This window comes from Mesoplodon mirus (genome assembly GCF_964341445.2).
Source record: "Mesoplodon mirus genome assembly, chromosome: 2".
Taxonomy (NCBI): Eukaryota; Metazoa; Chordata; class Mammalia; order Artiodactyla; family Ziphiidae; genus Mesoplodon; species Mesoplodon mirus.
In genome coordinates, this window is record NC_138977.1 from 89814060 (window position 1) to 89840067 (window position 26008).

Consider the following 26008-nt stretch of genomic DNA (forward strand, 5'->3'; position numbering starts at 1 on the left):
TCTAGTATCTTTCACCAGGGCATTCTATAGCTTTTAAACCATCTCCCTCAAACCTACTTTTAATCCACTTTGTGTTAACCAGTGGCCTATTTATTAGATTAAGATTGTTCAATTCTACAGGTAAAATGATAATCTAGTGTAAATATACCCATAGTCCCAATGAACAACGCGATTACAAATAGATCTAAATGTGTACATGGGAATGATAATGAGAAGAAAGGAAAAGTTGTTGTAGATATCAGGATTCTGGGTAACCTTTAAGTAATGTTGACTGATAAGCTATATTTAATATTTTTAGGATAAAATATTAAAGTAATGTGAGTCATGCCATTGCAGATCATATTGTTAAAACCTTGCTCTTTTCAAATACACAGGTGCATGTGTATATAAGTAACATGACAATGGCATCACATAAAATGTGGAAAAAAGAAAAAAGCATGGCTAACTTAATGTTTACCACTGCCCAGTGTACCTCAGCCAACCTTTGAGGGCCTGCTGTGTGCCAGGCTCTGGTGTGTGGATGACAGAAGCACTGTACTCAGAGCTTGTTTTCTGGTGTGGCAAACAGACAAACAAATGAGAAGCATCGTCATTGTAATGAGCACTGGCAGGGAGAGGAGGCCAGGTTGGAGGGGGTGTGAGTGGGACAGCCAGCTGGGAGACCCCAGGGCCCTGTGCACAGGCAGGGGAAGGGCAGGTGACTTGCCAGGCTCAAGAATAGGTTGCAGTAAGAGAGCTTTTTTAAATCACGAAGAATAGAAGCCAAAGACAAATTTTTTTAAGATTATAAAGTACCTTTTTTTTTTTCAGCTCTGTGCAGCCACCTGCCAATGAGTCCTATCAGTAGATACCAAAGAGTCATCTGTTCCTACAACCAAACGTCTTAGCAAAATAGTAATAGATGGATACTTCCATATGAGAATAATTACTCTTTAATGTCACAGCCTAAATACTTTACAGTAGTGGAATGAGGAAAAGAACGATGAAACATGGGATACACACACACACAGTCACCTACAGGGGGGTAATGTAAAGTATGTCAGCTAGGTGCTCTCACAGGAAGATTATCAGACACAGTTGGTGAAAAAAGCAAGGTGTAGAATTTATAGGTACAGTATGAACCCATGTGTATAGATAAACAAATTCAGGGCTACATTTCACTGTATATTTGTACATACATAAATACACAGCAAAAAGGTCTGGGAGGATACATGCCTGTCTCGTAAGGAAAGGAAGAAGGCAGTCTTTCTCTTTTTACTCTATTTTACTTGGACTTCTTTATTTGAACATTTCATCATGTGAATGTCTTCATATATCGTTTGTGTAATATACACATGAGTGCCCACATGCGGGGCTGTGCACACTCAAACCCAAGTGATAAAATGCTAACTGTATTTTCATTTGAGTCAAGAATGAGATAAAGATGCCCACTCTCACTCTTCTTATTTGCCATCGTTTTGGGAGTTATTAACTAATGCTGTTAGGTAGGAGAAAGAAAGAAGGGGCATGAATACAGGAAAGGAGGAGGCAAAAATGATCATTCATTGAAGGTGAAATGATTGAATTGTTGTGTACCTGGAAAGCCAAAGAGAATTGCCTGAAAAACTAAATAAATATGTATATATATTCTGCAGGTAGAATTTATAAAATGGCTTATTTGGGGAAGGGTTCTTAAAGAAATTCTTTTATTTATTTATGGGCTCTGTAGTTTGCAACACGTGGGCTGTCTGGTTGAGGCACGTGGGCTCGGTAGTTGTGGCGCGCTGGCTTAGTTGCTCCGCAGCATGTGGGATTTTAGTTCCCTGACCAGGGATCGAACCTGTGTCCCCTGCATTGGAAGGCGGATTCTTTACCACTGGACCACCAGGGAAGTCCCAGAAATTCTTTAATAAGTGGTCGTCTCTGGGGAGTAGAGAGAAGTTAGGGGGAAACTTTTGCTTTTTTAACATTTTTATTATCAGTTTTACTTTTAAATGAAATTTTATATCATGTTCATGTATTAATGTTGCCCAAAAAACTAAGTTAAAAATTAAGTAAACTTTTATTTGATTTTCCCTCCATAATTAAGATTAAAAAATTAAGAATTCATAGGAAAACATGTAAAATAAAAGGAGAAAAAAGAAAGTCCCAGAAAAAGGTAACAAAGTTGAATATGTGAAATAAAACTTTGTAACAAAGTAACACATTTCTGATTAAAAGGAAAACAACACATGCAGAAAAAGTATTTGCTCTGGCTAGATTATGTGGAAGAGCCTGAGTTTGGACTTCAGGGGAAGCCAAGGATTAGAAGCAGAAAAGTGACACGAGACTGTCCAAGGTGATTTTAATGGTCACCCTTTGTTGAGAACAACCACCTTACACTTTTATTGTGATCTAGTTATTACTGTATTGAAATTACTCTTATGCTTTGTCTCCCTTCCTGGAGGGCAAGGACCATGGATTACTCCTCTTTAGCCCCTTCTATGGTGCATCGCTCCAGGGTGTGCCCAGTAGATAATATTTGAATGAAACTGAGACATTTTCAGATGGTGGATCCTGCTGGTCTTGGCAGCTTGCTAGATCTGAAGGCTATGGAAGATTGTAGAGTGATTCTTGTGTGGTCCAGTGGCTAAGACTCTGTGCTCCCAATGCAGGGGGCCCAGGTTTGATCCCTGGTCAGGGAACTAGATCCCACATGTCGTAAGTAAAAGATACTGTGTGCCACAACTAAGACCCAATGCAACCAAATAAATAATTTTTTTTTTTTTTAAAGAATAAATAGCTCTTACACTTGAGGAACTTAGAAGGAAAGGCATATGAGTTGGGACTTAATGCAAATGTGAGAAAAGCATTCCTAGCATTGCACAGGGTCACACAAGACTGCCTGACCCAGCCTCCACTGCTGGGGGTGGGGAGATTGGGAGGACTGCCTGTGTGGTTCCTGTCTTAAAGATTGAAGAAGCTGGCATGGGAAGATGGTGGGAGGGGAGAGGGAGATGGGCTGAGGCCACAAAGAGTTAGTACTGCGTTGGGTATGTGTCAGGATGTGTGTGCATAGCAAACAATGGGTAGGTGTTTCTGGATCTTAATTTTTGTTCATTCAGCAGTATCTATTTGATTCTTTTATTTCCAAGAAACTTGATATGAAGGTGGAAAGCTATGAGGCTGAAGAGGAAGGGACACAGTAGATCATAGAGAACCTTATTTGATATGCCAGAGACTTTGGACTTTATCCGTAGGTAGTAGGGAACTTAAAATCGAAGGAGTTTGTGTTTGAGGTGGACCCTCCAGGTGGCTTTGTAAGGGATGGGTCCGAGGGGGATGAGGCTCTGGAATTAGGGAGATCCTGAGGAGACTGCTGTGGTCATCTAAGTGAGAGAATGACATCTGAACAGGTCAGTGCAGTTAAGAAATATTTGGAAAATAAGATTGGCAGCACACTTGGTAACTGATTGGCTCTGGAGAATGTAGGAGAAGGGGGGACTCCAGGATGATGCCTCAGTTTCTATTTCTGGTGGTGCCCCCGTTGAGACGCTACAGGAGGATAATCTCAGCTACCACAGAGAAGCCACATAAAATAAAGATTGACTGTGTCTACTGGATGTGGCGATTAGGAGTTTATTGGTGACCTTGGCAAGAAGAGTTGCAGTGGAGGGAGATGAGCAAAAACCAGATTGCAGTGGTTGAAGAACGAATGGGGGCTACAGTGGAGCTGGGACATGTGGACCGTTCTTTCAGGAAGAAACAGAGATAACGTGGAATGTGAAGAAAGGGGTTATTGCCTTGTCTAGAACAAGAAGACTGCTTGCTTTTTTTTCTGTGTAAAAGAAACAATTATGTTATCTCCCAGTTAATTTTTAAAAGAATATTAGGTGGTTCTTTGCTGTGTTTCCAAAAATTATTGTATGTGTTGAAATTATTACCAAACTAAGAGTAGAGATTTAAGCTACTTTAAAGAACAGGAATTGAATGCCTGTAGCCTTATCTTTAGACATAAATTATGTGTCCATCTGTCCACAGGTTGAAGCCATAAACTGAATTAAATGACTGTGCAGAACAGAGTCCTTTAAAGATAGAACTGAAATTCTAGAATATTTTTCAATATATTCTTGGTGATTTCTTCCTTCAGAAAGGATTTATGGTCTTTAAGTGTTATTTGATCTAAGTTTACTTTAATAATAAGTATTTTAACAGTATAATACTACTATAGTAGTAATAGTGTATGTACATGGTTAGATTTAATTTCTGTAAATTGCATTTCATCACAGGTACTGATGATGTTGTAGGTCCCGAAGGCATGGAGAAATTTTGTGAAGACATTGGTGTTGAACCAGAAAATGTAAGTCTAACTTGCTAATTTGGGTAGATCAGTTGATCTGATTTTGTCTCTTGGCAAATAAAGCAACAATGAAGAAGTAAGGGTGCATTAGTTTTTATGAGGCAATCTAAGAAATAAGTTCCAATTCTAAATTGGTTTGTAAGCAAAAGTTTTTTTGCAATTGGTATGGTGTAACTACAGTCAGTCATTTTTTTCTCTCATTTAATTTCTTGTCTCTAAAAGGTACATTAATAAAGTAATTAAACTAGATGTTTAAAAAGTGGCGTGGGCATGTGTGCCTACCATGACGGATAACTGGGGACTGGGGGACTGAGGGCTTTGTGTATCTTTGTCCCCCTCCGTAGTTGTTCCAGCCTAATGTAGAGTTTGTCCAGGACTTTGAATAATTAATTATTCATAAGAGTTTTGAATAGGTTATAATTAAAAAGGTTTTTTCACAGTTCCTTCACTTCCAGGTGAACTTAGCTCAGAAAGTGATTGCTTTTTAGTGTAAAGCCCCTAAATATTTCCTTTAAAACATTTAATTAGAAGTTTTTTTATATGCTTCATTATTTTTGCATAATTCTTATCATCATGTTATTTTTGAATATTTTTTCCTATTCCCACATTTGTCTTACTGCAAAATGAAACATACAAATGCTCTGACTCATTAACTATGCAGTTTAATATTACATCAGCCTCCAACTTAACAAATACCTCTTATATCCTAAATGAATTTATGCTCTGGAAGAGCTCTCAAGGGATCATCCCTTTCATTCAGACTGTTGGTGAGATATCTGGTACCCATGCATATCATGCTCTTCGAGACGTCACACTTTTTTCTTTAAAAAAATTTTGTTGGGCTTCCCTGGTGACGCAGTGGTTAAGAATCCGCCTGCCAATGCAGGGGACATGGGTTCGACCCCTGGCCCGGGAAGATCCCACATGCCACAGAACAACTAAGCCCATGCGCCACAACTACTGAGCCTGCACTCTAGAGCCCGCGAGCCACAACTGCTGAGCCCGCGAGCCACAACTACTGAAGCCCGTGTGCCTAGAGCCCGTGCTCCGCAACAAGAGAAGCCCACGCACCGCAACAAAGAGTAGCCCCTGCTCACTACAACTAGAGAAAGCCCATGCACAGCAATGAAGACGCAACGCAGCCAAAAATAAAAACAAATTAATTAATTAAAAAAAATTTTTTTTTGTTACCATTTCTATGCCTCCATCCTCCCCACTCCCCCCCGCCCCAGTAACACTGTAAATTTTCTAAAGAGCCTTTGGACTGTCTTTAACTTACTACATGGATTTTAGTCTTGTATTTTTATTTTAATGTAATCTAGTTCAGGTGTCTTGATAAATTATTGAGTTTGGTACAGAGGTTTGGGGACAGCTAGGTCAGTAGTATTTTGCCTGATCTAGTCCATAGCCTGGTCATAGACAGACAAAAACATTTCACGGACTTTAAGAAGGAAGTTTTCTGACGGGCTGGGCCAAGGTTGGCAGTGTTTTCTGGACAGTAGTGTAAAAGGGGCGAGAGTGAGCTGGGCCTGAGAGGAGATCCAGAGGTTCCACCCAGGGGACAGTAATCAGCATGTGATCAAAGGGGTGGGTAGCAGGGCCCAATGGTGGGGAGGCTGGGAGGCATCAGGCCGCCAGTGTGAGAGGGATCAGGTGGGCATCTACTCAGGGCCAGAAAGGCCTGTCAGGTGGGAGGAGTGCTGACACTGATTCTAACCGAGAAAACAGGGAGGCCCAGCTCTTTAAAGTTCCTCAGCCCCAAATACCAGTACTCAATAAAAAAATAGCTACTGTTATTATCGTTTTTTGGCAATTATGAGTCTTTGGTTCTCTATTTCTGTAGCAGTAGAAATAGTCTTGAAATGTTGAATCACATAGAAGATTGAACGACTGAATTTAGACTATTATTCCAAAGTATTGATTCCTGTACTTCAATTCTAAGATGCCACTAATAGAATTTTTATTATTTTATTCATCACTAAAAAGGAAAAATGTTGTTAAGTAAATTCTGATAAGCCATCCATTGTGGATACATCCCAGTTTCAGAAATTGTTTGAAAAACCGGCACAAAAATAGTTTTTTAGAGGCTTGTCTGCATTGATGAGTGAGCACTTTAAAGTATTTAAAACCCTCACCTTGCCTGATATTTATAGCTTATGAAATTTAAGCAGGCTTGTAAAATTCAGTTCAACTTCCATTTACTAAGGTAACAGCAAAATCCTTTAAGTAGCTAGCTTCCTTTTTAGCTGTGCTAGGGAAAGGTCTGTTTGTAAAGAAGTACTCATTGTGAATATCTGCTTTGGCTGTTTGGCCACATTACGTGCATACTTGTATGTGTGTTCCTTTACCATAACGGGTTTTTTTTTTAACTTAACAGGTATTTATGTGGAATTTTTTAATCCTTCTGATAGAGGATTGAGTATAGATAATGTTTGAGAACATACGAAGTTTGAATTAGAAAATATGTAAATAGATACATAGGAGTCAGAGTTCCAAGAAAAGCTGAGGGATGAGGAGAAAATCCACTAATGTGTGAATAGTTTGAAGAACATGTAACACCTTCTTTTTGGAAAATCCTTCCTAGTAGGCCCCTGGTCTCTTAAGTCACCATTTACTAACCAATTTAACAATCGTGTTTTGTGGTGATGTGCATAATATGTAGAAAAATAGGTTCACTTATCAGTTCTAGTTATCTACCTAGTAATCTAGATTTTTAAAATCTAAAAAACCTAGTGACTTAAAAAAAATGGGTAAGTACTGATTGAATTGATATTTGATTGATATGTCCTAAAGATTTACTGGGTTCTCACTGATACTAATCTCCAAAGTAGAAAACCATAAAGTCAGCACCAAGAGAAAGCTTTGCATTAATCTTCCAGTTATAAATTAAACAAAGCTGGAGATTTTTAGTCTACAAATGAGCTCATTGGCAGTTGAAAGGACAGACCTTCTGAACCTCCTGAATGCTGTTGTTCTGGAGTCCTTCATGTGCCTTTTGGCTCTCAGGGCCTAGTTAAATCATCTAAAGTGATTTCTGAGTGGCTGCTTGCCTCATTATGGTGGGGAGTGTTATGCTTTTTGCATTTTGTTGTTGTTTGGGATTTTATAAACTTTGGTTCTATTACAAAAAATAATATGAGGCAGGTGTGAAATTGTATTTTTTGATTCATTTTCAGGGATAACAGCCTAAAAATATGTTGATGCTCCTTTTTTTAAAATTTTTATTTTATATTGGGGTATAGTTGATTTACAACATTGTGTTAGTTTCAGGTGTACAGCAGAGTGATTCAGTTGTACACATACATGTATCTATTCTTTTTCAGATTCTTTTCCCATGTAGTTTATTACAGAATACTGAGTAGAGTTCCCTGTGCTATACAGTAGGTCCTTGTTGATGATCTATTTTATATATAGTAGTGTGTATATGTTAATCCCAAACTCCTAATTTACCCCTCCCTGCCCCCGCCTTTCCCCTTTGGTAGCTGTAAGTCTGCTCTCTGTGTCTGTGAATCTGTTTCTGCTTCATAGATAGGTTCATTGGTGTCATACTTTAGATTCCATATATAAGTGATATCACATGATATTTGTCTTTCTCTGTCTGACTTACTTCACTTAGTATGATGATCTCCAGGTCCATCCATGTTGCTGAAAACAGCATTATTTCATTCTTTTTTATGGCTGAGTAGTATTCCATTATCTATATGTACCACATCTTCTTTCTCCATTCATCTGTCGATGGACATTTAGGTTGCTTCCATGTCTTGGCTTGCCTCATTTTTTTTTTTCTTTTTTCTTTTTTTTTTGAAGATGTTGGGCGTAGGAGTTTATTAATTTATTTTATTTATTTTTGCTGTGTTGGGTCTTCGTTTCCGTGTGAGGGCTTTCTCTAGGTATGGCAAGCGGGGGCCACTCTTCATCGTGGTGCGTGGGCCTCTCACTGTCACGGCCTCTCTTGTTGCGGAGCACAGGCTCTAGACGCGCAGGCTCAGTAGTTGTGGCTCATGGGCCTAGTTGCTCCGCGGCATGTGGGATCCTCCCAGACCAGGGCTCGAACCCGTGTCCCCTGCATTAGCACGCAGATTCTCAACCACTGCGCCACCAGGGAAGCCCCATGCCTCATTTTTTTATGTTATGTCACCCTGATTCCTTTCACTGTCACCACCCTCTGACCCATTTGGGCACATGGATTGTAGTTTAATGGTTTGGGGCAGTTCTTCTGTTAGTTGAAATGAAGCATTTAGGTCCTGGGTAAAGAAATCAGATTAACTGCCAAATGCAGAGTATGCTAGTCCCCGGCCAACTGTATACAGAAACATTTATTTTCTTCCCATTGCCTTCTTTTTTTTTATTACAACAAATGGATATATAGCCATTCAGCAGTGTATGTGTGAGCTCCCCTTTTGTATTCGGGTTCCCTTTTGTGTGAATGACTGTCCAGAGATAGCCAGCCTTGCAGAGTGGCAAAGCTTCCTAGGACGGTCCTAGGAAGGCCCTGTCCCTCTTCTTTACCTCTCTAGGAGTGGCATACTTTCTTTTTTAGTTACCCCTCACCTTGTCTTGGGTCTTTGAGGTAGACAGGATGGGAGAGCTTCCTCCTCATCCCCCAATCCAGGCGGCCTCAGCTCTGTCCCGGTGTAAGAGCCCTGGAGAGCTTGCAGTTGGAGGCATCTTGGAAATGTAATTTTGTCTTTTATACCTTTAGGTATTTATTAAACTCACCATCACTGTCTCGATGCCACCTTTTCTCTAAAGCAGCTGAGTGAAGAAGCGACAAGTGGTGCCAAAAACCCTAGTTGTCACACAGTTCCTTATGTCTGCCCAGTTTCAGAAGATGCACTGATGAAAGCAAGGATGGCGCCCCACTAGAAGTGATTGAGTGATTGTCCGCTCATCCTGTGCTCACTGCAGGCACAGTGCTATTGCTATCGAAGTGGAGTGTTGGACTACTTTAAAATCATTTCCCCAGTGTATGTAGTTGAACTCACAAACATCGAGTCCACTGTCCGTGTCCCACCACCTACCGTTTGGGTTTTTTTTTGTTTGTTTTTTTTTGCAGTATGCGGGCCTCTCACTGTGTGGCCTCTCCCATCGCGGAGCACAGGCTCCGGACGCGCAGGCTCAGTGGCCATGGCTCACGGGCCCAGCCGCTCCGCAGCACGTGGGATCTTCCCGGACCGGGGCACGAACCCATGTCCCCTGCAACAGCAGGCGGACTCTCAACCACTGCGCCACCAGGGAAGGCCAGCCGTTTGGGTTTTTAACACTCTGTTCTGCACCTCACTCTTTTCATTTTCACTTAATAAATCTTGGCAACTGTTCCATATTTGTACTGATGGCTCCACTTCATTTGTCTCAGTGGTGACATAGTATTCTTTCGTATGGAATGTGTTTAGCAAAGAAGTATTTAAGTAGTCCCTTATTAGTAGATGTTTGGTTGTTTTCAGTCTTCTGCTACTACAAATAGTACTGTAGTCAGTCTTGTTGACTATACAGCTTTGTGTATATGTGCAGGTGTATCTATGAGATAACTTTCCATAGGTGGAACTGCTGGTTTCAGTTTTGATACATACTGCAGAACTGCCCTCAGGAGAGGTTAATGGCTTTACACTTCCACCATCAGGCATAAGAAGTCATGTTCCTCCAAACCCTTGTCAGCAGACTGAATTATCAAACTTTTTAGATGTTTGCCAAACTAGAACTCATTTTTGAAGTTACCTTGTTCATATTTCAGTGACTAAACTACTGTGAACCGAAGCATTTGGCTGATGTTAATGTATTTAATTACCGAGGTCTGTCCTCCTTATTTGATTGGTCTTTCTGCTTTGTTTTGTTTTGTTTTTGTTTTAAACAGGTAGTTATGCTCGTCCTAGCTTGGAAATTGGATGCACAAAACATGGGTTATTTTACTCTACAGGAATGGTTAAAAGGAATGACGTCTCTACAGTAAGTCCTGAGGCTACCCTGGGGCAAGGGTTGGGGGTGGGTGTCCTTGCCCTCCCCTGGCTGCCTGCCTTCCCCCTGGGGTCTCCTCAAGCCTGGCTTGGGTGACTGGAGGACCGCCAGGGGATCTGGGCAGCCTTCACCTGTGCATAGGGGTGAAGACCAAGCCCCATTTTCCTACGATGAGGAGGGCTATAACGGATGAATCTTAGAAATTAAAGTTTTTATGAAATGTATATCGTTTATTTTAGTATTCTTTAGAGCAGCTCAATAAAAATAGGCCATCCTTTTCTCATATATGTGAGCCACGTATATAATTTAAAAATTTCTAATACTCACATTTAAAAAAGTAAAAAGAAACAGGTAAAATTTATTTTAATATATTGTACTTAATCCAGAATATCCAAAATATTATCATCCCAACATGTAACCATTATTTTTAAAAGCTGTTTTACCTTCTTTTTCATATTGAATCTTGAAAATCTGGTGTATATTTTACATTTATGGTACATCTCAATCTTCATTAGCTGCATTTCAGGTGCCCAGTAGCCACATGTGTCTAGTGGCTACCGTATTGGACAGCGCAGGTTTAAAATCAAAGTATTAGCATCTGGTTTATAATTAGTGAGAAAAGTTGAGTAAAGTATAACTTGTAAGTAAAGATATTCAATATCTTTTATTTGATATATTCTGATATTAGCTTTGGGCAAAGTTAGAACTTCATTACTCTAGTGATTAAAAAAATAATAATAATAAAGATTCTGTTTATATTACCTGGGCCAGAATTGAGGGAAAAAAATGAGTGGTTTTATGTGTTCACTTCGTGCTTACATGCATGTGTGTCTGTGCGTGTGTGTTTACCTGCGTGTGCTTGCTAAGAGTTTCACTCAAGAAAACAAATTGTCATTCTCTGTTACTCATTGAAAGATACACTTGAGGTGGATGATGAAACATTTCAAATGATATTTGAAGAGGAAGTGCTAATTCTTAATATAGTAACTGATCTAAAGTACTTGAATGGCTTCTCTTTTTCTTTTTCCTTTAACTAGGAATAATAGACTTAAGTTTTTACTGGATTAAAATTGGAATTGAAATGGTTTTATGGTTTAATTTAAATAATTTCATAATTTGTCAACTTTCAATATCACTGTCCCTTTGTCATTGGTAACAGTGCTTCATTTTCATTGTGCTTTAGTAGTTTTATGAGGCCTGTTCACTGTTCTTTCATTTGAGCCTCACGGCTACCTAGGCAGATCAGGCTTTACCCTGCACATTTTACAGATGGGGAAACTGAGGCTTAGAAGGGGTATGTGATTTGTGAAAGAAAGTGGTAGGATGGGAGGAAAACCTAAAACTTCTGATTCTTCAGTCACATTCTTTCTCTGACAACTATTGTCTGATGACAAGTGCGTTTTAGGTAAAAGCCAAATCACCCTTTTACAGATACGCTTTCCTCTCAGCATGCTCTAGAATTTTAGGGTTAAGTCTCTGGAATCTCCTAAAATTGTGTATGTCATGTAGGGAAACACCTCCTTACAATTTTCAGCCTACTAACTCCTGCATTGTTTTCCGTGCTGCCTCCCTTTGTTGCTTTCCGGCACGTGATGGCTGCTCCTTTTTAAGTATCCTTGTAATGATGAATGCACAGCCAAATCAAGATTTTATTCATGGCTTTAGAGAAGGCACCATCAGCATTTCTTCAGGCACAGTTTCGTGTGTCTTAAGAGGGTGTGGTATCCATTTTTGGACAGTTCTAGATTCGTTTTTACATTTGCCTTTACAAAAGAATATTACCCCGTGCCAGGCCTTGCCCATGTTTTGAGGATTGCGTCGCCTGGGAATTGAAATAAGCAGTTCCCTGGAAGAGGCCTACGTGTATGTTCATGGGCTGGGGGGCACTCCACAAGCTCTTTGTGGAGAACTCTGCTTGCCACTTTGTGTGACACGGGTAGTGGCAGGTGGATTCCCATAGAATGCTGCCACTTGGCCCTCGCAATTTACAGTATAGTAACAAACCTGATCCACTGTTAAGGAATTGAGGAATCTGCTTTCTTTTGTGAGATGAAACTCTGAGATTAGTTTCCTCATCAGTGAGGTGAAGATGATTACTCACAATAACCTTTAAGGTTCTTTGTAGTTCAAAAATAGTACAATTTCAAGGTTTAAGAACTTCCTCCCCCTTTCGCTCCTGCCTCCCTAGATTCGTCATTTGTTCAGCAAATATTTGAGTGGCAGTGGTGTGCCAAGCACAGAATTCTAGATCCTGGGGAAACAAAAGCCATGAACAAGACAAAGTCCATTTGGAGCAGGAGCTTGGAAGCAGTGTTCAGGCAAAATATCCAAAAGTAATAAGGTCACTTCTCTTTATGCTACTTGTATTTATAAGGTATTTGCACCCAATAAATAAGAAAACTCAGAGGCTAATCCTTTATGTCCTCTAAAGATGGAAAGTAGTCCATCTTTTGAATGATCTATTTTGTCTTCTATTTGGATTTTTTCTTTTTTTCTCATTTTTGGCTTTATTAAACCTGTCCAGTGAAGTTTTACAGACTCAAGCTGGAATTAAAGTGTATATAACAAAACCTCTTGTAAAAAAATTGTAACTGTACAGTGAGCGCATGGTAGCAATAGGAAGCCCATGGGTTTTGGAACCAGAGTTTTGAATCGGTTCTGCCACTTCCTGGGTGTCCCTGGTAATGTCCCTAAAACCAGGAACGATGAAGTGATGAAATGTGGCTTTCCCCAGGGCACCCAGAAATCAGTCTCCTGGATGCCATCTGGAGTTGTGTGCTTGGCCTCTCCAGTGCCATGTTTTGTGACCCTCGGAAGCAGTGACAGCAGCTGGTAGGCAACATCTATCCCCAAGTTCCCGCAGTTGTTCTCAGAGAAGGCACAGCTCTTGATTGATTGATCTATGTATTTATTTATTGGCCACACAGCTTGTGGGATCTTAGTTCTCCGACCAGGGATTGAGCCCGTGCACTTGTCAGTGAAAGCGCCGAGTCCTGACCACTGGACTGCCAGGGAATTCCCAACTCTTGTTCTAATTGACTGTTTTATTTATTGCCTTGTTCCAACATGTGGTTTAAGGTTACCTCTGATGAATTAAGCTTATAGAGTGTTTAAGCTAAACAAAACCAAACCCCAAAAAAGTGCGTTAGAGTTGTAGCTAACTTTGCAGAGAACTGATGATGGGCTGGAAAAATACCTTTGGGCTGACCAAGTGAAGGGGCAAAGGCTGTCCCGGGGTAATGGGAGAGAACTACCTTTGATTTTATAACCTGTGAGGATTATTATCCTGATTCCTGTTGCTTCGGACTGTGTTACAGCAGCAAAGTTCAAATAAGCAATGATTTCATTCCACAGTATATGCGTATTTTCTCATGGGAAAAGATGCCCCTTAGCGGTGTGGCACTGTCACTGTATGACTACCACAAGGTTTCTTATACGTGGTACACAGAAAAGCAGGGGGAAATGTATTGAATGATGTGGCTGCTTTCTGAAAAGTCTCAGGCCAAGCCTGTTTCTTCACAGGCCCTTTGTTTGAACTGAGCCCCTCTGCAGATGGCCTTGTTGAGTGGCCACTAGATGGCAACCTGCTGTTCAGACAGGGTGACTCAGCGGCCTGTCTCCCTGATGGGGGTTAGTCCACAGTCTCCGCAGGACAAGACCCCTTTTAAAGCAGATTAAACCCTTTATTGACAGTATCGTCTCTAACCCATCCTTAATAGATACATGAAGTGAAAATTTTACTTAGGGCATTTTATGCTTGACACTCCAGATGAGCTCTCTGAGCGTCTTTCAGACGTAGGGACGTCTTTGCCAGTGTGGCTGGCCTTGCTTCCAGGCACGCTGCAGAACGTCATATTCACCTTGCAGCGTCTTTATTTTCTTTTAGCTATGCAGTGGTCATCTAAATGAGTGGTGCCTGCTCTAGAATCTGTTGAAACAAACAACTGCTCTTCTTCCTTTCACTGGGCAGGACTAATTAAACTAAACCACTGGCCCAAATCTGGCCAGTTTCCTGTGGTTTTCATCCTTAACCTTCTTTCCAAATGAAGAGGGGAACCTTGGCCTTAGATGTTTTGGGGTTAGCTGGTTTCCCTCCTTTTTGATCCTCCCCCATATTATTACTAATAAAATATTATTCGTTATTTATATACCTGGTAAGAAAGTCGAGCCATACAGTAGGGTGCTCAGTGCAAGGTAAGCCCTGTTCCCATTCCTGCCTCGCAGGCTCTGCTTACTGCTTTCTTGTGTATCCTTTTAGCCTCCAGCAACCCTCATTTGGGTTCTGGCAGTAAATCTCTATAACTAGGCTATCAATCATTGTCTCTTTTTTTCCTTCCCTAACCTTTCTCCACAGAGATCCAGAGTAGGCTTTTCAAGATGGAAGCCTGATCACGGTCTCTCCCATGATAGGAGGTGGCTTCCATTGTTTCTAGGATTCAAAAAAACCTCCCAAAACAAACAAAAAAACCCACTATGGACCACAAAAACCCTTTGTGGTCTGGCCCTACCTCCCTTTCAGCTTCATCTTGGACCACTTACCCTCTTACTCTACCCAATCTAGTCACAGTGGTTTTCTTTTAGTCTTTGGACTTGGCATGCTCCCTTCTGCCACTGGGCCTTTGCACATACTGTTCCTTTAATGTGGAAAGCCCTCCCCTCCAAAAACATCTAGTTTCCACCTATCTTTCAGCTCTCAGCTTACATGTCAGTCCCTTAAAGAAGGGTTTTCTGACTTCTAAAATAGTCTAATTTTAATCTTTTCTAGTTTTCAAAAACATCAGGAAGAAATAAAGCACATGCACTGTGCTTTATTTCATTATAGAATCATTATTAAATGATTCTAAACTGTTGTAGACTCATAGAAATGAAATATTTACTGTAGCTTTTGACTTTTAGATATTTTATCTCAATAGATCTTGGGGAGTTTTTTGTAGATAGCTACAAAAAAAAAGCTTTCAAAATTTATTGCTAAAAATACATTAGTATGCTCTATTATGAACCATATTTTAGTTTATAAAGTATGTAAAATATTTACATTGATAATACTTGTAATATGTATTGTCAATACTTAGTAGGAGGTAAAAGCTCTACAGAGAAACGCAAGGGTACACATGCAGCATTGAAAAGCTTTAATATTGTCAGTGAAAATGATGACTCTTTGTTCTCATTTTTAAGGGCTAGATGTTATGAACAGAAAATTAGTTTGTAAAAATAACCAATCAGTCTACTTAAGAAAACTACACAGTGTGTCTCTTACCTGTGAAAATAGATGGTTATCACTAGGGGCTCCCTGGAGAAATAGCTGATTTCAAATTTAGGGTAGAGAGAGTACAAGGTGAGCTAGAATATCGTGTGCCAGAAAGTGAGGACGTGCTCAGAGACTGACGGGGACTTGTCAGAGGGACACTGGAGCCAGCTTGAAGGGGCCACTGCCCAAACAAGGACAATTTATGCATCAAAAAGAATGAAGAGAGTAGCAGATTATAACACTGAGTAAAAGGCAAAAATCCTTAAGTCCAGAAAGTAAGAAAGATGGTGAGCAATTCCAGCCTGTAAGTGTAAAAGCATGATAGAATTAGAAAAATCACCATTTTGTACCTTCAGATGTAAAACTGATTCAGGCAGTGCTCTCCAACAGATGCTAAAATGTTTCACCTGGTGAAATGTTGTTGAGGAACAGGATTGTCGGTCTCAAGGTATCATCCCCCAGATTACACACCATTTCAGAAGGGCGAAGAGTACCGTTAAGTGGAGAATCTGGTGGATGCTACCTTCACCAAATGAATCAACTTAATATCACCAATAATGGGACAGACTGACGTTATGAGCCTCCTCACGGGGTATACTGAGAAGGACATCACGTGGAGAGTTCTTATCATGAGTACTTAATCTAAACATAATCATAGGGAAATTATCTGACAGACTGAGATTCTGCAAAACAACTAGTTTGGTCTTTTAAAAAATGACATTGTCAAGAAAGACAGAAAAAAGGCAGGACACCTTCTAGATGCTAAGGAGATAGATACCTGAAAGCAGTGCATGAGCCTTGATTGGATCCCGGATGAAAAGAAACAGCTGGGGGAAAATTGGGAAATTTGCGCATGGGTCATATATTAGCTCAGAAAGTGAACATTTCTAGGATATTAAGAGTGATGATGGCATTGAAGTGTTTAGGAGTAAAGTGGCATTATGTTGGCAACTTACTTTCAAATGGTACAGAAAACAGTGCATGTATGTGAGAGAGCGAGCACAAATGTGACAGTGCTCCTGGTGAACCCAGGGGATGGGTGTCTGGGTGTGTATTTACTAGACCTTCAGCTTTTCTATACATTTGAAATTTCTTAAAATAAAAAGTGTAGGAAGAAAATAGCTCATCGTGGGCATGTTCCAACTCCAGGGTTTTTATTGTCTTTTGGTATTGTGTTTTATATTACTGCCCCACATTAAAAAAAAACCTCGGGTTATAATTTGCCTTTATTCTGTTTTTCTAGATGTGATACAACAGAAAAACTCAGAAATACTTTGGATTACTTAAGATCATTATTAAATGATTCTACAAACTTTAAACTTATTTACAGATATGCGTTTGACTTTGCACGGGTGAGTTCTCTGGAGCCTATCCAGATGTTTCCCTCTCTCTCCCTCCCCTTTTGAGGTTTGTTTTACATACTACAGCAAGGAAGTTGAATAAGCTACTCCCAGGATGCTAGTTAGAATTTCTCTCTATGTGCACCCTTTCTACACTAACTGATTCTGGGCAAGAATGTAGTATGTCAGCAAAAAGCTCTAGTGACAGCCTATTAATAGCTCTTGAGATTGGCTTAGAAGTAACTTGTAAATGGGCATGTAATAGACACTGTTCTAAATGTCTCTTAGGTAAGCTTGACAAATCTTTTCCTTCTCACGAAACAGCAAAGCTTCACCCATTGAGTTTACTGGAATAAGTTAGATCAAAGCCAGTTTCATTTTGGGTGCTATATCGTATCTGAAAATCGTTTGAATTTCAAACATAAGCTAATTTCAGTGGACGTTATTCAAACATAGTTTCTAGTCATCATTTTGAAAAGTGATCATCTTGTTTGTCACGTAGTGAGCCAGTCCAAGTAGGTGAATAAGTAGTTCTACTGAAGTGACATAAAGCTGTATTTTTCAGCCTGGTCACCGTAGGTAGCGAATTCTGAGGTATAAGTTGGCATTGTGTTCATTCACTGTCCACGGCCCATATGTACAATTACACTTTGTTGCAGAATGGTGGTTTCTGTTATGTTTGTGTGTTTGGTGGATTTAGGTGACTAGGCTTTCTTGATTGATGATTTCTTTTTAATCTTTTTTTTTTAAGCAGAGAACTCAGTGACAAATAATACTTTTTTCTTACCTCCGTGTTGATCTTTTCACTTTTTCTTCGCTTTGGCTCTGTTAGCTCAGCCAAAGGTTCACTTGCTGATGAGTTCCGGTGCATCTATAATAACACATTAGTAGTTTGCTGTGATGTCCTCACTTGTGAATTTTTGCAACCTTCAAGTAAAATCAGGACACGCATGAAAATTTATAGATGTTAGAAGTAACATGGTGAAATTCAGTTGCAGTGTTTTACTAAACAGCGTTTGTGTAATTGTATATAGAATTTGTTTGCCAGATGCTTTTAGAATAGATGCATAGTTTTTAGGATTAAATGTTTTGTTTCATGAGATTTTTTTCCTTCCAAAGTCGGCAGTGTCCTATTGTATGGGCAAAAGTTTGTTTAGAAGCATCTCGCCTTCTCATGAAAATATTTTCTAACTTCCTTGTTTGAGGGTCAAATTTTCCCACATATCCACTGCTTTAGAACTGGGTTCCATTTTCCTCCTCCCTGGCTTTCCATCCCCTTCTCGGCTGGTCACCGAGGCCCCTTCTGTTGCCTCTTTCTCGGTGCTTCCACCACAGCCTTGGGGTTGAGGCCGTGCTCCTCGCCTGTACTGCTGCCCGGGCCTCGCGTCCACATTCTCTCCCTTCTCACCCACACTCACACCGGTAGGGTGTCCTCCATCTTCCTTCATCCTGGGGCCACTCGGGCACCTTCAGCTCACCAAGCCACTGCACCCGTCGCCTCCACGTGAACGTAGTGCTTCACCCACCGTGTGGGTGGTACGGTTGCGCCCCCCGCAGCTGAGGGAGACGGGCTGGTTTGTCCTCCTTCACAGGGGAGCGGGTAACTTGGGTCAGGGCTGCCTCGTTGCTCAGCAGTAGGTTCAGGACTCAGACTCAGGTTCTGGCTCCAGGTCGCGTCTGTGGCTCCTCCAGGCCCTCGTAGTCCAGTCCCAGGCTTCCTCTCCCACAAAGACGCCTGTGTCGTGCTGACGTCGAACGAGCAGTTCGCTGAACCTGCCGCCTGACCCCGCCTCGCTGCTCTCTGCCTTTTGTGCCGCCAGGCTCTGCTTGGAGCCATGTCTCTCCCGCGACTGCTCTCTGCAGCGTCGGGCTTCTGGGCCCAAGCCACATGCCTCCGCTGTCACACAGAATCATCCTGCCCCGGACAGAACATGTGCCCTCACTTACATGGCCCTCGTATCCCTCTAGCTTCGCCTTGGAGTTTGGGTACCGGCCCGCATTTTTTCTGACAGGTTAAGGGAGTGCGTGTTTTCTTTCGTCATATCCCTGGGAGCAGCCCACAGAGATCTGTGCCGTTTAAGGAGAGTATCAGTAAGTATCAGCAAATTAAGCCCCTTTATGTAATGATGAATAACAACCACCCGTATTTAATCATCACCAAATAGATTTCAATTTAGCTAAAATATGCTCTAAGATGAGTTTGTTATTGAATCCTTTGTTTTGTTTGGTTTTAGCTGTATCCCACAAGTGTCGAGGTGTTGTGTATTCATTTGTATTCAGTTCAGAATATTTTCTAGTTTCCCTTGTGGTGGTTTTGGACTCATTGGTTATTTAGAAGTGTGTTGCTTGTGTTATTTGCCAACTATTAGGACTTTCCAAGTAATCTTTCTATGGTTAATTCTGCTGTGGTCAGAGAACATACTCTGGACAGTTTCAGTCCACTTAAAATGCAGGGAGGCTTGATTTGTGGTCCAGAATATGGTCTGCTGTGATGAATGTTTTATGTGTACCTGAAAAGAATGAATATTTTGCTGCTGTTTGGTGAAATGTTTTATAGATGTCAGTTAGGTCAAGTTGGTTGATAGTGTTGTTGAGGTCTTCTGTATCCTTATTGATTTCTGCCTACTGTTCTATCATTTACTGAGGGAGGAATGTTGGACTCTCCGACTATAATTACTTCTGTCATTGGTATCATTTCTTGTTTCATGTATTTTGAAGCTCAGGCATTAGGTTTAGATAGACTTAGTATTATTATGTCCTCTTGAAGAATTGACCCTCTAGCATTATGAAATGTTTTTCTTTATCTCTGATAATATTCCTTGTTCTGAAGTCTACTTTGATACAAACACAGCCATTTCTGCTCTTTTTTTTAATTAAAGTCTGTATGATATATCTTCTTCCATCCTCTTTAAAAACCTATTTGTGCCTTTATATTTAAAGTGGGTTTCTTATATATAGCATATGCATAGTTGGGTCTGACAATATATGTCTTGAGATGCTTAAACCATTTACATTTAATGTATTTATTGATATGGTTAAGTTTACATCTCCTAAACTGCTATTCATTTCTTTTTGTCCCACTTTTTTTTTTTTTTTTGCGGTACACGGGCCTCTCACTGTTGTGGCCTCTCCTGTTGAGGAGCATAGGCTCCGGGTGCGCAGGCTCAGCGGCCATGGCTCACGGGCCTAGCTGCTCCGCGGCATGTGAGATCTTCCCGGACTGGGGCACGAACCCGTGTCCGCTGCATCGGCAGGTGGACTCCCAACCACTGCACCACCAGGGAAGCCTTGTCCCATTTGTTTTTGTTCCTTTTTTCCTCTTTTCATGACTTCTTTTGCATTGAAGGGTTTTTTTAGATTCCATTTTAATCATTCTTTTCCACTATTGTCTTATTAGCTGTGTCTCTGTTTCATTTTTTTTTTTTTGCGATTGCTCTAGGCTTTACGGTATACATCTTTAAATTTTCACAGTCCATCTTCCGATAATATTATACCACTTCATGTATAATGCAGGAGCCTTTACAATAGTGCACTTTCATTTTGCCCTTTCATACTTTTTGCTGCTGTGTCATACATTTTACTTACACATTATTATACATCTCACAGTCTATTGTTTTAGTCTGTTCAGGCTGCTGTAACAAAATACGAGAGACTCAGTAGCTTATAAATAATGGAAATTTATTTCTCATAATTCAGGAGGCTGGAAAGTCCATGATCACAGTGGCAGCAGCATAGGTGTCTTTCTGCCGTAAGCTCACATGGTGGAAGGGAGGAGGGAGCTCTCTGCAGCTGAGGACCCCACCTCCTATTACCATCATCTTGGCGATCAGGGTTTCAACATACGAATTGGGCGGGGGGGCCAGACACATTCAGATCATAGTATATATTAATATCATTTTTGCTTTAAATAGGCAAAAATATCTTTTACATTTACCCAAATATACTCCACTCGTGTGCTCTTTCTTCCTTTTGTGTGGATCCAGATTTCTATCTGGTATCATTTACCTTCTGCCTAAAAAAATTCCTACAGCATTTCTCATAGTACAGATTTTCTGGTGATGAATCTCTAAGCTTTTATTTTGCCTTCAATTTAGAAGGTACTTCTCTGGATAAAAGATTCTAGATGGACCATTTATTCTTGTAGTACTTTAATGATAGTTCTCCATTGTCTTCTGTCTTGTGGAGTTTCTAATGATAAGTCTGGTGTCATTCATTATTCCTTTGAGCATACTGTCTTGTTTTGTTTTCCGACTGCTTTTATTCTCTTTTCACTGCTTTTCAGCAAGTTGACTGTGGCGTGCCTTGGCATAATTTTCCTTATGTTTATTCTGGTTAAGGTTTATTGAGTTTTTTAGGTCTTTGGACTTACAGTTTATATTAAATCAGGAAATTTCTCAGCTGTTATTTCTTCAAATATTTCTTCTGTTCTCCCTCTCTCTTCCTTCTGGGACTACAGTTACATCTATGTTAGATGCTTGATATTGTCTGCAAGCTACTGATACTGTGTTCAATTTTTTTGTTTTCCCTTTGGCTAATATTTATTACTATATCTTCTAATACTAATCTTTTCTTCTGCTAATCCTAGCCCCAGTATATTCATTTCAGATACTATATTTTTCATCTCTAGAAATTCCATTTGTGTCTTTTTATATACATTTCTCTAATCATGATAATATTTTCTTCTACCTTCTTGAACATCTAGAATGTGTTTATAACAGGTGTTTTAATAGCATTGTCTTCTGGTTCCATCATATCTGTCATTTCTATATCTCTTTCTCTTGGTTAAAATTTTTATCTTGGTTGTGGGCAATATGTTACCGCTTCTTTGCATTCCTAGTAGTTTTTTTTTCCTTTTTTGTTGGATGCTGGGTATTGTGAGTATTATGTTGTTGGTTGCTGGGGTTTGTTGTATTCCTTTAAATAATGTTGGATTTTAATTTTTTTCTGGTATATAGTTAAGTTACTTGGAATCAGATTGATCCTTTGAAAGGACTGGTCCAGAGCAGCCTCAGTCTAGGGATGACTTAGCCCCACTAGTAAGACAATAATACCCTTCTGAGGATTCTATCCAAGGCCCTGTGTATTATGAGATTTTTTCCACTGTGGCTGGTGGAAATAGAAACTATTCCCAGCCCCATGTGAGCTCTGGGAATTTCTGCGTACTCTTCTGCAGTGAGTCTTTCCCAGACTCAGGTGGTTTCCTCTCACATGTGCACAGACAAGTCCTCAGCCAGCGGCTGGGGAGACATTCTGCGGGTCTCCAGGTCTCTCTGTGCAGCTCCCCCATTGCTGGTACTTTGCCCCACCAATTATATGCCTCCTTGAACTCCACCAACTCTGTCCTTTCCAACTCAGTCGGTTGGGGTTCCACTGGGCTGGGGCTGGGTCCCCCTCCTGTGCTGTGGCCCGGGAGCCACCCCTGCACAGTACGCTGCTGTCACTGGGGACTTATCCTTTTTCTCAGGGGTCACACTCCTGTTCTGCACACTGACCAGTGCGTGAGAGCCATTGTCTCATGTATTTTGTTCAGTTTTCTGGTTGTTTGACGTGCACGGGGGTGGGAATCTGGTTTCTCTAACTCTGTCTTGGTTGGAAGCAGAATTCAACCACCCCCTTCTTCCCTCCAATCCTTTTCTTTTCCTACTAGAAAAATGACTCGTAGAGGTAATAACGCATAATTACACAGCAGACCTTTTAAAATTAAACTTTTAGTAAGAACTGAACTTTGTTATAGTTTTAATATCCTAAATATTCTCGATTGGAAATAACAATGACATATGTTAAATATTCTGAATTACCCTTTAATATACCAGGAAAGAAACTGTAGTACCAGAAAGTGATAAAATGCCCCTTTAACATCTCTCCACCAAAATTATAATCCTAAGAGTGTGATTGTTTTCCCCTTACCTTAGAACCTTGTAGGCAATTAAAAATAGTACTTGGTTGTAAAGTTATATTATTTTTCTCCTAATTTTACTTTGACTTGAACTTATGTGTAGTCTTAGGGATGGCAGAGAATCGTGAAACTTGAAAGTTGAAAGAAACCACAAGAGGACACTTGGTCCAGTCTTGTCACAATGCAGACGACAAGGCTGAGGGCCAGAGAGGTGGGGACAACACGAGGGCCCGGGCTCTGTCCCTGAGTGCAGACCGTGTCCTCTCCATGGAGCCACACCACATTCCTGACTCAAACTGTCCACTGTCCTGTGGTGTCCTGTTACAGGAAGATGGTGGGGTAGAGACTCAAGAGCAGAAATGGCCAGTTCCTTCTACAAGTGGAATTTTGTCTGAGTACTTTTATGCTTAGCGTTTTCCCCCTAATGTAGATTTTATTTATTGTATAAACAAATATGGTTGTATGGATTCCTTAAGTAAAACAGCCGTTTTTGCCTTGAGTCCTTTAAAAGGACCTAGTGAGAATAAGATTGGACAAATAGAATGAGATAAAAAGACTAAATATAGTGATTTTTGGATTGATCTTGGACTAGTTACTAAATATGAGTTAAATTTGCTTTTTCTACATTCTCTGGGTCAGAGACAGGGTACTGTGCTGAAAGCCACAGAGAGTCGCCTCTTGGGGTTCTGAGAAGGATGAATGTTGGGCTGAGTGAAGTGCTGATAGCAGCAGCATCTTGGCATCTGGCTGAGAGTGGACACCACGAATTGACGGTGATGCCGCTATCGGAGATCTTCCAGCGGTGCTGCATCCGACAGCCTTGGTGTAGGAAGGCGAGAATGATGGGGAGGATTGAGGCAAGGCCTCAGTGGGCTCGGAGGTGGGGTGGGGGAGATGGGAGCTGAGTGGAGCCCTCCCACGTGACTGAGGTGGAGAAGCGCTGGATGGAGAGAAGGGAGGCCTTCAGGGTGAAGGAGAGGAAGGGCAGTGAGCAAGAGAAGAATGGGAGATTCCTCTAGGGGCAAGTCCTTGTTTTTCATTCCTTTCAGTAAAGCTTGAAGAAGTTGTAATGGAGGGTTTTGTGGAGGCTGAAGGTACCAGTGGGAATCCCCCCTTCCTGAGAGGTGATCCTGTGACAGTTAATCTCTTGTTACAAGTCAGTCCTCACAGCCTGTCCCTTGATGGCGCCCACTTTTCCAGCTACCAGTGCTTTTATTTAGTTTCTGAGGAGGTGTTTCAAGAAAGTGTAGGAGGTCACAGGTGAAAGCTAACGTCTACGTCACTTCCATTTAATGGAATGGTTGTGGATGTTACTCATAGAATTTGCGAAGGAAAATTTTGCTGGGTCTTGTGTTCAACACCCCCTGTTATCAGAGAACTCTGCCTGGCTCTAATCTGACATCTGCTCTGACCATTTGATTCATTTTTCTCTTCTAACCTGAGTCAGTTTCTTACTTCTTAACGGTTGTGTTTGTCTAATTTCCCTTTCCACACAACCCCCAACGCACCAGACACACACACGTATGTACTCCTCTCTACTTCTACCTTGTACTTTCATTGTAAATTATGAGGAAAACAGAAGGTGGGCCTGGGCGAGGACAGAAGTAGGAAGACTATGTGGTCATCTAATCTGAGGTCTGTTACCCTGCACATCTTGTCAGCTTTACCTTTAAGATTACTGTTTGGTTATTGCCCAGATTTGCTCAGCAGTTGTTTGTAAAGCGAATTGGACTGTGTGTCTCTTAACATTGAGAGCTGTCTTCCCCCCTTCCTTCTCGGGGAGGTGGATTGGTGGTACACGATGAAATGCTCAGGCTTGGAATCAGACTCCTGGTTCAAGCCCCAGCTCTTATCGATTGTCATTTCATTCCTGTGCCTCAGTTTCCTTATTTATAAATTGGGGATTATAACAATGCCTATCCAAATACGGTTGTTGTATTAAATGAGTTTGAAGTATGAGGCACTTAAAACAGTTTCTGGCTCAGTTTAAGTTCTCAGTAAAAGTTAACCACAGAATTAGAAATAGTTGTTGAATTATTCTTCGCTGACATTACTTAGGTTTCAAATAATAATTTACCTTCCAAGAGTAGTGCATACAGTAATAGAATCTATGCCAAACAAAACACTGTGGAGAGGCTATGCCTGTTGGCAGATCTTTCTTTTTCTTTTGTTTTAAAGGAATTGTCAGTAGTTGAGCTTAATCAAGTAATTGCCTTGCAAACATTGTTATTTGAAAACTATGCTGGGGTAAGTTCTAAGAGCATCATGGTTTAGTTTCACTTTTCCCAGTGGGAGGGCACTCATGGGTTTTATGACCTTTTTGCTTGTTTCTAATGTGTATTAAAAAAAAGAAAACAACTCTCATTCAAAAAACTGATTTGCTGTATTTTCAGCTTTGTAAACAACCACTTGAAGATTTGAGTTCTTTAGCGCTCTCTATTTTTGCCTTATGTTTGTTGAACTGTGGTACGGAAGACTGCATTTTCTCTATTTTGTAATCCTGTGGTCTCAAATGAGAGTTCCATGACCTGTATATTACAGGTCTTCAGTGAAGGCCTTTTGATTTCATGTACTGATTTCTGACTTGGTTGTCACCATTTAAAATGTTTGTGATCATGGGCATTTATATACTGTTTCTCAAGTTCATCTAGTCTCTCTCGAAAATCTTAAGGATTTCTTTTTGAATGTTGAAGATTTTTTCTTTATAATTTTGGTAATTCAGCATTCCCCTTTTCAAGTGCAAGTCTTTAAGCTATTAAAACTTTGTGAAAACTGGAAGTAGATCATTTGACACAAGGGTCGGTGATACAGCGTATCTGGATACCTATATGTTTGAAGATTAATTTTTGTAATATCATATTTATATTTGCATATTGACAATTAACTGTTTAATTACTTTGATTCAGTTTGTGCCATTGGTGCCATTTAAGAAAAAAAATGCTTAGTTTTCACATGTTACAGGAAGACCTGTGTTGGAACAGTCTTACATAAACAAAGGCAATATTTGTTTTCATTTTTGAACGTCAAATCAGAACTTGGTAAAACTTCATTATTCTCTACTCCACATTAGGTGTTAGTAGTCTTTAGCTTGAGTAGTGCATTCCATGTACGAAACATAACTTCATAGAATATTCAGAGAAGGATCCTTTGGTCTTGCAGCTGCAAATAAGAGGACTGATCTCATCTGTAACTGAATTTTAAAATCTGTGTTTAAGGAAGACCACAAGGCAGAATCTAGTTGTGTATTGTAGGGG

At 40.5% G+C, this 26008-nt stretch overlaps 1 protein-coding gene across 7 annotated transcripts in view; it reads left to right on the forward strand.

Annotated features, from left to right (window-relative positions):
- DCUN1D4 (defective in cullin neddylation 1 domain containing 4) overlaps positions 1-26008 on the forward strand; it is a 69616-nt gene that overhangs the window by 35017 nt on the left and 8591 nt on the right. For all 7 annotated transcript variants that reach the window (XM_082638576.1, XM_082638578.1, XM_082638575.1 and 4 more), the window contains 3 exons: positions 4248-4318; positions 10170-10261; positions 16762-16870. In XM_082638576.1, the coding sequence (XP_082494702.1) occupies positions 4248-4318; positions 10170-10261; positions 16762-16870 (272 nt within the window). The remainder of the gene's footprint in view (positions 1-4247; positions 4319-10169; positions 10262-16761; positions 16871-26008) is intronic.